This window comes from Diabrotica undecimpunctata, chromosome 4, assembly GCF_040954645.1.
Source record: "Diabrotica undecimpunctata isolate CICGRU chromosome 4, icDiaUnde3, whole genome shotgun sequence".
In the NCBI taxonomy this organism is placed as follows: domain Eukaryota; kingdom Metazoa; phylum Arthropoda; class Insecta; order Coleoptera; family Chrysomelidae; genus Diabrotica; species Diabrotica undecimpunctata.
Window position 1 is genome coordinate 11599538 of NC_092806.1, and position 12147 is coordinate 11611684.

Below are 12147 nucleotides of genomic sequence, written 5' to 3' on the forward strand. Positions count from 1 at the left end.
CAATCTTCACAAGAAAATTAAGGAAATTGCTTGTATCTTTAAGAAAAAACAAGTCACTGGTATACATAATGACCAAAATGAACTAATAACGGACCCTAGCGATATACTTAATACTTGGAAATTGTACACAGCCAATTTGTTCAATGATGACAGAACACAAAAACCACCACAACTTTGGTGAGACCATTTGTATGGCCCAAGTATTTTGAAAGCTGATATTGTACACTATCAAACTATTAAAAAGTAACAAAACCCCAGTACGCAGAAACAATCAAGTTACGTAATGAAGAAAACCTAGACATTATTGTCAAGCTCTTTAATGACATTTACGATACGGGCCAGATTCCAAAAGATTGGCTTCGCTCTACATTTATCGCCCTACCAAAAACACCACGTGCGAACTTCTGCAAGGACCACCGAGTAATAAGCCTAATGAGTCACTTTTTAAAACTTTTCCTGAGAATACTGCATACTAGATTGTTTAAGAAATGTGAAGAGGTCAGTGGATGGAGTCAGTTTGGTTTCAAAAATGGACTTGGCACGAGAGAAGCGATCTTTAGTATGCAAACATTAATACAGAATTGTTTAGATCAAAGAAAGGATGTTTTTGTCTGTTTCATCGATTATAAAAAAGCATTCGATAATGTAAAACACGAATTGATGATAAAATACCTACAAGAGTTGGGATTGGACGACAAGGATATAAGAATTATCGCCAATCTGTATTGGAACCAGACAGCAACAGTACGTCTTCAAAATTTCAACAAAACAGAAGATTTCTCCATTAACAAAGGAGTAAGGCAAGGTTGTATACTGTCTCCAATGCTGTTCAATTTATACGTAGAAAAAGCCTTTGCAGAAGCAGTGGCAGACTCTAATAAGGGTATTAAAGTTAACGGCATATTTATTAATAACATCAGGTATGCCGATGAAACAGCCATAGTGGTAGATAACATAGAAGATCTTCAATGCCTTTTAAATGATCTAACTCTTGCAAGTGAAGCTCGGGGTTTGAAAATAAATATCAAGAAGACAAAAACAATGATTATAAGTAGAAATGATTACCCCAACGCAAAGATATATGTCTCTGGAGAAGAAATCGAACAGGTCAAGCAATTTAAATACTTGGGTTGTTTACTGAACGAGAGTTGGGACCCCGAGAATGAAATAAAGAGCAGAGTTGAACAAGCCAGCAATGCTTTTTTGTGGCTTCGTAAGTTTCTGACTGATCGCAAATTGGACTTCAACCTCCGATACAAGATGCTTAAGTGTTACGTGTGGCCTGTTCTCTTGTACGGAATGGAAGCATGAACGTTAAAGGCCAGTTCCATTGATAAACTTGAAGTGTTTGAAATGTGGTGCCTGCGTCGAATGCTTAGAATATCATGGACGGACAGGGTCAGAAATGAGGAAGTACTTAGAAGAGCGGGTTTACAGGATAGGGAACTTTTTATTTATGTAAAAAAGTAAGAAGACTGCATACTTGGGACACATATTACGAGGAGAAAGATATACTTTTCAGCAACTGATACTCGAAGGGTAGATAGATAGAGGGTAGGAGAGGTCTGGGACGTAAAAAAATTTCATGGCTGCGCAATATTCGACAATGGACAGAAATCCACAGCTACGAAATGCTTCGTAATGCTGCTAAAAACAGAATTATTTAATCCTGACTATTTAATATCTCACCTGACAACTGACAAGACGATGTACGGTGGACGCCTACGCAGAAATGCACGGCACCTTAAGAAGAAGAAGAAGCTTCTAACGTTTTTAAATGACTCTTTTTATACTCGTTTGCGATCAGAAGTGGGTAAAGATAACAATAGTTATTTGATATATCTTAAAAATAAATATCCACAAACCTTTGCCAATCTAGAGGTCCGGAGAAGTACCAAACATCATAAATGTTGGACGGTAAAAACCCCAATGTGTCGTTAAAATCATAATTTTCTGAGACTGCGCATCCATTCTTTAATTCATATAATATATATATATATATATATATATATATATATATATATATATATATATATATATATATATATATATATATATATATATATATATATATATATATATATATATATATATATATATATATATATATATATATATATATATATATATATATATATATGCCTTTCTAATGTCAATTTTAGAAAATACCGACATAGGCTTACCCTCATTATTTATTTTGGCAAAAATATCCTCAATTACAGGAAGCGGATGACTCGATATCTCTAGATATGGGTTTATGGTAATTTTATAGTCCCCACAAATTCTTAAATGTTTATTTTTAACATTGGGTACTATAGGAGTAGCCCAGTTCCTCATTTGTAACCTTTATCATTTTACTCTATGTTACTAACTTATCTATTTCCTGTTTTACTAAACTCTCAATGGCATATGGAATCCTCCTTGGCTTGCACATTTTAGGAACAACATCAGGCTTTTATTTCATCAAGTGTATTCGAGAATTCGAGAATAATTTTTTATATTTATTAAGCAATAACTGTAAATTATTTTCAAATTGATTGTTAACCTCTAAAGCGTCAATATTTCTCTCATTTGCCTGTAAGTGAGTTTTTTTCAGGAAGTCACTACATGTATCCTTCTCAATGTGTTTTGGGTATATTAGTTCCTTTCTTCTTCTTTATATTTCCTTTTTGCAGACCATAAAAATTTGTATTTCCTTCTCTATAGTGTATGTGTCTTATAATTTTTTGTGTAGAAGACTTATAAGTTAGGTTAAAAAACTATTAAATAAAAATATTTTAAAACAATAATATATTACTGTGGCTACGATATCTGCAAAGATATGATCTAAACATTAAAATTACATTAATGTACTCAAATTTTTAGACATGAAGTTGTACAAACCGTACTAAAAACCAGAAAGAAACGAGTGTCGGTTTCACCCAGTATCTTTCGCAGGAAATCGATACGTCACGAATTAGACCAGAAGGGTTTTGAAGTAGGGCTTAGTTCGGAATCAGATGTGACTGTTTTTCTCGATACCTACAAAGCGGAAGGACGTCCCGATATTTTTGCGAAGTCTGAAGCGAACACAAACCTTTTATCGGTTTAGACACTTTTTGTCGAAGGTAGAAACCCTTATTGATAAAATAAAAAAAAGGCTTATAACCTATCGGTCAGGAAAAGGAAAATCGGAAAAATAAAATATCGTGGGTCGACGTCAATCGTTTTTTAATAAATAAACATCGGGATTATTTTAAAGCTGTACTTTAATAATTTTTTACTATTTTAAATTATATTTATAGAAACAATCATAAATAGATTTATGAAAACTGTTGAATGTTGTGCTATAAGCTCCTTAAATCGAACTAGAGACGAATGGAAAAAAGCTTTCTGTCACTTATTAATTATTTTAAGAAACAGAGATATTCCAATAGAGGAGGGACTCGTAATACGGGATGATTATCTATACTATAAAAATGAATCGCAAATGCAATGTGTTGGTAAACGCATAGCTCAACAACGCATGGACCAATCTTAACAATTCTTTTTTTAAAATGTTCCTAAGTCTAAGGATGGTTTTTACGGCAAGAAAAATTCGAATAATTTCCGGGAAAACCCTAAAACATCCCTTTTCTTTTTTGCATACAAATATTTTCTAACTAAATGTAGAGTCAATTTGAATTTTATTGCTATTCAATAAAGCTGCTATTAAATTACTAGCGGACCCGACCGCCTTCGTTCTGTCAAATAGATTTGGAATGTGGCAGTTATTTTTCTTTAATTCTCCTGAACAGAATCGTCACCATGATGATAGGGTGGTGTGTGAGGGTCAGCTCGGGTGACCTAAGTATCTTCGCTTCCACGAATTTTGGCCACCCTTTTGGACCCACTAAAAACCCCGACTGGGATGTTTGCCAGGGGGCTTCAAACTATGCGGGGAACTTAAGGTTCAAATCTGATTGAAAAATAATCTAAAGGGATAGTGGGAACCTAAAGGTGACAACTATTTATAAAGTGGGTGCTTCAATAACAAAACATAGAGATAATTAATTATTTAATATTATTATTTTTATTATTAACATAGGGTTAATAGACGATGTAGTAAAGAATATTGAAATAAAACGTTTATAAGTATTTTCAGTAATCGCTTTATTGTAAATCAAGTGAATCATAATTATTAACAAAAATCTGTTTTATTTTTATTATAGTGCTTTATGATATACAATGTTTTTTGTTTGATTACCTGGTGAATATACAAACAAATCTGATGGTTTTTCAATACGGGAACAGGTAAGATCTACGGAGTAATCATAACCCATTTGGTGGTGCAATGATTTTATTAGCAGGAGATTATCGTTAAACATTGCCAGTGATTCCACGATCAACGCCAGCTGATGAACTCAATGCATGTTTAAAGTCCTCCAATTTGTGGAAGCATATCAAGGTATTACACTTAAGCAAGAATATGCGTGTTGAGTTGCAACATGACCAATCTGGACAAATATTCTCTAAACAACTCATTGACATTGGTAATGGCAAATTTCCTATAGACACCTTGACTGGTTGCATTAATTTTCCACAAAGTTTTTGTCAGTTAACTCGATCAAAAGATGAACTTATTCAAAAGTTTCCAAATGTTGCTCAAAATTACAGAAACCATGATTGGTCGAGCGAACGGGCTATATTGGCTGCTAAAAACATAGATGTAAATGAATTAAATTTCAAAATTCAAAAACAAAAAACCGGCGAATTGAGGATATACAAATCAGTTGATTCGGCTACTAACCAGGATGATGTCGTTAACTATCCGCCTGCATTTTTAAACTCGCTGTATTTACCATGATTGCCACCGTACAATCTTCAATTAAAGGTTGGATCGGTAGTTATAATGTTGAGAAATATACCAACCGCATCTTTGCAACGACACACGGTTAGCGATAAAAAAAATATTGAACAACATGATAGAAGCAACTATACTGAAAGGAAAGTATAAAGGAGAAGACGTTTTGATACCACGCATCCCAATGATTCCGACTGATGTACCATTTGAATTTAAACGACTACAGCTATGACCATAAATAAGTCTCAGGGGCAATCTACTGCTTTTCCTATTACCATAAGTAAGTCACATGGTAAATTGTATATTGCCTGTTCCCGTGTTGGAAAACCATCAGATTTGTTTGTATATTCACCAGGTAATCAAACAAAAAACATTGTATATCATAAAGCACTATAATAAAAATAAAACAGATTTTTGTTAATAATTATGATTCACTTGATTTACAATAAAGCGATTACTGAAAATACTTAAATACGTCTTATTTCATTATTCTTTATTACATCCGTTATTAACCCTACGTTAATAATAATAATAATAAATAATTAATTATCTCTATGTTTTGTCATTAAAGCACCCACTTTATAAATATTTGTCGCCTTTAGGTTCCCACTATCCCTTTAGATTATTTTTCAATCAGGTTTGAACCTTAAGTTCCCGTCTTAGTTTGAAGCCCTCTGGCAGATATCCCAGTCCAGGTTTTTAGTGGGTCCAAAAGGGTGGCCAAAGTTCTGGAAGCGAAGATACTTAGGCCACCCGAACTGACCCTCACACTCGGCCCTAACATCATGGTGACGGTTCTGTTTAGGAGAATTAAATAAATAAACTGCCATATTCCAAATCTATTTGACAGAACGAAGTCTGTCGGGTCTGCTAGTAATACATAAGTGGGTCATAAGTGGGTCAATCTAAAACAGGAGTATATGACATGTCAAAAATAGCTATATCACTAGATATGGCAATTTTTTGAAGCGAAACTTCTATACTGACATTGTATTACTTTTTTTCTATAGTAACTTGCTGAGCAGATCGTCACGGAACTATCGCCACGAGAAGTTGTCACGGGTAGCGTCACGAAATAGTGGTTCTTCACATCGATTGTCTTCACATTCATTTCTAGTCAGCATACATTTATTTTAAGTAGGTTAAACAAATAATAAAGTTACTTTTAACGCATTTATCTTTAATATCGGTTACAAGAAGTACGTGTTTTAACAAGGTGATACAAATTTGTATGGTTGCCGTTATCTCTCCATGAAATAGAATAGAGGAAGTTTGTTTTAGTTGGCTGTACTTTTCTGTTTAGTGATCTACTCTCAAAGCTACATTTTGATCGTCAATGTAGCCAATAATAAATTCTATTCATTTTTTGGGGGGCTTTTATTAGATATAGCCGAAGCTCGCGCATTAGTGTCGAGTTTTTTTCGTTTCCATGGCTATTGTTTGGATATCTGTGGTCAGTGAGAGATCGAGTTTTTAGAGACCTATATCTACTAGTATTTCTAATAGGACTATGTAACAGGCTTTTGGATGTCGATCAAGGTAGCTTACGGACCTCATTCTTTAATTCTTCTTTCCTTTCTTGGAATCGGCTTCTGCAGTTGTTTTGAAAATGTTCCGTTCTTCCGCAATTAAGACATCTTCTGTTTCATTTCGAGTTTTTAAAATTTACAGTTGTCATTACGTTATTATAAACGTCGTGTAATATTGTTGATGTTTAAATTAAGTTTTTTAAAGAATTGTAACAATATACTTTTTGTTAATTAGAAGAAAGTCTGTGTCTTAGTTTTGGTGAGGCTATTAGGACTGATCCAAGTCGATTTCTTGCTAGATTTTTTCTTATACAACGTATTCATCATTAACAGTCCCTCGTTTGCACAAAGTTTGCTAGGATACCATTTTTCATTCCTATTATCTAGAGTATACTTCCCTTACACAACTATCTTCATTGTCTGTTTTTTGCATTGATGTCACCTCCTAATATTAACTAGTCTTTTGTTATTTAGAATTCCTGCAATTCTGAGGTTCTGTTAGCCCTTACAGCCAGTTTTGAATATGAGACATAGTTTTTTGCGTCTGGTTTCCGATAGATCTACTATGTCTGATTTTACATTCTCCAGTTTGTATTGGAATTTTTCTAATCTGTTTTCATTACCTATTGTCTTTGATATAACATTTTCATGGAATGTCTAAAGCGAAATGGACTCGACAAAAATGATATCAACGTAGTGAGAAATCTCTATTGGAACCAAGAGGCTGCGGTAATATTAGATGGAAATAGCAAGATGCGCAATAGATAAGTAGATGTGTGAGACAATGCTGTGTAATTTTACCATTTTTATTTAATATATAATCCAAAGAGTTATTTGCACAAGCGCTGTAAAAATGTACAGCAAAGATAAAGACCAATGGTGGAAATATAAATAATATTCGTTATACCAACGACACTGTCATCGATTAAAGTGAGAAAGACCTGCAGACGCTACTAAACACAATTTGTAATACTGGGGAAGTTTACCGTAGTCAACCGTAAATAAATTGGAGGCCTTTGAAATGTGGATCTACCGGAGAATGCTCAAAATTTCATGGACATCGCATACCTCAAACGAAGAAGTGCTGCATATAATAGGCAAGGAAAGAGAACTTTTTAACACAATAAAAGTTAGAAAAACATCATACCTAGGCCACATACTGAGAAATAATAAGTACCAATATGCCCAACTTATAGTGAAAGGAAAAATCAAGGGAAAGAGAGGCCTAGGAAGGAAAAGACTATCGTGGCTCAGAAACATCGGACAATGGACAGGGCTAAATTTTGAACAGCTAATAAGAACAGCTGAAGATAGAGAAGATTTTATAATTGTAGTAGCCAACCTCCATTGAGGAGAGGGCACTTTAAGAAGAAGAAGAAGGGGTAGTTTAATTTAACAATAAACTTAAAAGAAAACAAAACCATGGTTATTAGTAAGGGGGGCAAAATAAGAAGGGAATAAAAAGGATCCAGATAAAAAAATGAAGATGTAGAACAAGTGGATAAAATAAAGTACTTAGGAGTCTGGATTACTGAAGATATAGATCCGAAATCAATCAGAAATTCCATCAAGAATAGAACAATAAAGAGCAGCCTTTTTGAAGATTAGGAAATAATTTCTGAGTAACCAAAGACTCAATGTGGAAATCCAATATTGGATGATAAAATGTTATTTTCACTCTATTCTTCTTTATGCTGCTTAAGATTGGACTGTTATTGTTGAATTAATGAGAAAGTTGGAAGCTTTTAAGACATGTCTTTTTAAAAGAACTTCGAAAATACCATGAACCGATCATAGGAGGAAGACGACAAATATCCTGACTAAAAAACGACTGGACCGGGTTGAACACACATATGCTTTTAAGAAAAGCAGAAGATAGAGACGAATTGGCAATGGTTATAACCAATCTTCATTAGTGGAATCGGAAAAAAACAAAGAAAAAGAAAAACCTTGTTATTTTTTCGAATTGTAGATATTATTATAAATAAAAGTACATAAAGCTATTACGAAGACGATGACCTAACACAATGTGCAATACAAAGTCGTTAAAAGTTTTACACAATGTGTATACAAGGAAAATTAATTCTGCTGGATAGATTGTGGTTTATATTAAAAAGAATAGTTTTTTAAAAAATATATATATTTTGTTTTTTTTTTTATTAAACATATAAACATTTCTTGTGTCTGCAATACAACTACACTTCATCTTACAGTCCGGTTAAACTGATCATAAAACTCATCTGAAGGTATATTGGAGTACACTACCTTATCTAAATATCGCTTACGGCTTTTCTGTTCTTCTGCCAATTTAAGATTTTCCTCGGCAAGCTTCTTTTTTCGTTCTTTTTCCTTGAGTTTAAGCTCTTGGTCTAGCATGTAGATGCTCTTCTGGGTACCATCAGTGTAGGCATCCATTTCTCTATTTCGTCTCTTTTCCAATTCCCTTAGTTGCTTTTGCTGCTCGATTTGTTGAAGTAATTCCTTCTTAAAAGCTGTCCGTTCAGCTGCCGTAAGGCCTTTGTAGCAAGAAGTGATTTTTTTGCCAGGAAAATTACTTTGGGCAACGTCTGGATTTTCGGTCATTAAATCACTGTTTAAAAAGTTACATATATCTGCCAAGTTATCTTCTGTCCTTTGTTTTTCAGCTTTTTGTTTTTCACAAAGTTTTTCGCTTGCTAATGCTTGGTTAAATTTGACTGCAGCCTCTTGGACTTTTTTTCTACACATATTCTCCAAAGCATCAAGCTCCAGGGCCCTTTGGTCTCTAGCTATCATTGCTGCTATGTAAGCATCTTCGGCAAGCTTTTGTTCTTTCTCAGCACCAGCTTTTTCTCGAATTTGTTGCCCTAAGGACGCTTTAGTTTCTTCGTTTTGCATTCTGCGCCTCTCTTCTGACACCAAATCTTCTCCTTCAAACTTTTGTGCTGCTGAAATGCCCAACCTTGGGTCGTCATCATGAACTCTACACGGCAACTGCTTTTTCTTAGACTCGGGATCATTCAGGTCAAACTCTCTTCGATCTTCTGGACGTTGGTACACTTTTCTAAAATTATTTATCTCTTGCTGCACTCTTCTACGTTCTTCACATTCTTTTTGTTCAAGAACTAGAGCAATTTCGTCGGCTTTTTTTAGTTGTTCTTTGAATATTTTATCAATGTTTCTATCTTCATCATTTTTTTGCTTTTTCTCTTCTACTTGGTGCCTCAGTGCTATTGCGTCGATCCCTATAAGTCTGGCACGGGGATTAAATATTCTTTGCTTTCGTTCTTCTTCCCTAGCACGACGTTGTTCTATTTTAGCAGCCTCTCGGCGATCGCTTTCGGTTGTTATAGAAAAATTTAACATTTTTAATCCAAAACTGAGTGTATAATCGTAAATATGCCAAAATGACAAATGTTCATTACTAGAACAGTCAACAGCTAGCTTTGACATAACTTCGTTTATGTGAGACACTGACATTAATATTGCACTCATATACACTTTTATATGACTCGACCATGGTTTTAATAAACTCTATTTGGATTGTAATGTAAATAGCTTGTTTCTTTCTCGCTGAACAAAAACTAATACTTCACTCACGTTTACTCGGTAAAACGTTGTTTTAAGCGTTTGTATGGCGCTGTTTTCAAAAATAACTTTAGTGGAAGTGTTTTTAATGTAGCAGCTACCAAACTGTTTACATTCCGGCTGGAAAATATTCACAACGGCGGGCCTGATTGTTTGATCAATGAACGGTCGGCGTTTACCAAATCTGTCAGATGTGCATGTGATTTAAAATACTGAATGTTACCAAAGTTTGGTACAGTTTTCATTCGAAAAAAGAAAAAAAGTATTTTTATGTTAGTCGACGAACTTTAATCAATTAACTATGTTAAAATGCTCGAATAAAACAGTAGATATACAATATTATTATATTAAAACTGTAAAGAAAAGATATTAGATCTAATATACATAAGTCAAATCATTTTCGATGATTTTAAAACTATTTTATGGTGACATTTCTATATTATCTATCTCAGCGGTTCTCAAATTTTTTTGGTGTCAAAAACTTTTTATAAAACTAAATTTTTAACAGAAACCTAAACTCTAAACCTCTACATTAAAAGTTTATTTTTCTTTACATAAGGTACCTCAAAAACTATGGCCGTTGGTACAGGAACAATAATGTTAAATATATAATAAATAATTAAAACAAATAAGAATTATATCAATTTACCTAATGTCTATTAGGTTAAAACTTGTGGTAAAGTTCAGCGGTTTTCAGAGACTGTAAAGTTTTTGTGATGTGTAGGGCTTGTGAGCATTTTTTTAAGAGTAGGTTTCAAGTCCAGTGCTTTATACCCGTTGGTGAATTATTTGCAGTCAGTGAGGATGTGTTTTACAGTCAAGTAAACGTTGCAGTGGTGGCAAGTTGGAGGAGTTCCAGAGGACATAAAAAAACATGGGTAAATTTGGTGTGGTTGATTCGGAGTCTTCTAATAATCGATGCTTCTCATCTATTTAGGAATTTTAGTGAGAAATGACCAATGAACAGTTGGATTTCATGAAGAGTTGTTTTGTTTTTTGGCAGCCATATAAGAGAGACTGTTACATCGTCAGCAGAGAGATTTTAGAAGCATCAGTATAGACTTATAGAGAATTAAATCACATGATTTTTTTGTATAATTTCTAAAAATGTAAAAGCAAAATTAGTTATTTGTGTATTCTGTATTAATAATCGTAAAAAAAAGTTAATGCCAAAAATTTTCTTTAAAACTGCTTGTTGCATGGGTTCGGAAAACTTCGAGGTGGTTTAACAAGCTTATGGATAAATAATTATCGATGCCTGTTAGTCCGCCTTTCTTGTGTAATAAAATGATAAGTGCACTGTGTCATCTTGTAGGTCTTTTATTTTGGTGCAGACAAGTTGAACAATCTCTTGATTTTCTTTATATTTTCTAAAAGTTTGTCTTTTCCAATATGTAGCTTTTATAACAATATTATCTTCTCACGGCGCCTAATTTCTCGTTATTTTCTTCAGGGTGTTCCTTATTTTGTCTGTTGATCAGGCATCGATTTCGATCCTTGCTTGACTAATCTTTTTCCTGAATTTTTAAACTTTTTTGTTGGTTGCTCATCATGGTTTTTTGACTTCTGTATAATTCTGTATAGAAATCTTATACTACCCCTAGTAATTTATCTCTGTTGATGATGATGTTTTCAGAATTAATACAGTAAAAAATTCATTTATTTTAAAATTAACGTGATTCAGTTCCATCAGAGTGCCCATTTTGTGCCTAATTGTTACCAACGAATAATTCAACATATATTTCTTAGACTATACTCACTATACTATATAAAAAAAGGTAGAAATCTCGGATCCATGATCAGATTTGACCAGTTCAAAGGACGAGATAAAGAACCCCTTACCTCTTTAGAGAATAACACATTTTCTTATCTAAGAGTTTTAAAGAAAATATAAATAATGATACAATTGTATCTACGGGCCAACGTCTGTTAGCAACTTAAAATTATGCAAACCGACAAGGTAAAATCAATTTTTGCACCCCCTTATTTCGACTCAATTATACCTATCTAATTACTGATTTTCTACAAATTCTATTTTATTTCTGCTCCTAATTCAATTTGCGCAGCTTCTTGAGAATTAGTGGTGTAACGTACCCATCGCCTCCCCATTCACGCTTCAAACACTTGAAAACTAGTTTCCCAACTTTAGTAATATTGTTACGACCAATTTCGGTTATTTGTCTTAGTTGCACGCCAAACATACGGACTTATTCGTCTTATTGTTGGAAA

The 12147-nt window shown here is 33.7% G+C and overlaps 2 protein-coding genes across 4 annotated transcripts in view; one reads left to right on the plus strand and one right to left on the minus strand.

The window, feature by feature from the left end:
- LOC140439164 (1-phosphatidylinositol 4,5-bisphosphate phosphodiesterase epsilon-1-like) overlaps nt 1-12147 on the plus strand; it is a 579894-nt gene that overhangs the window by 344277 nt on the left and 223470 nt on the right. The gene's annotated exons all lie outside the window — the stretch shown is intronic.
- Nucleotides 8494-9912, minus strand: LOC140438127 (RIB43A-like with coiled-coils protein 2). The gene has a single exon (XM_072527840.1). It carries the CDS (start codon nt 9823-9825, stop codon nt 8554-8556), a length of 1272 nt encoding a protein of 423 aa, XP_072383941.1. The 5' UTR covers nt 9826-9912; the 3' UTR covers nt 8494-8553.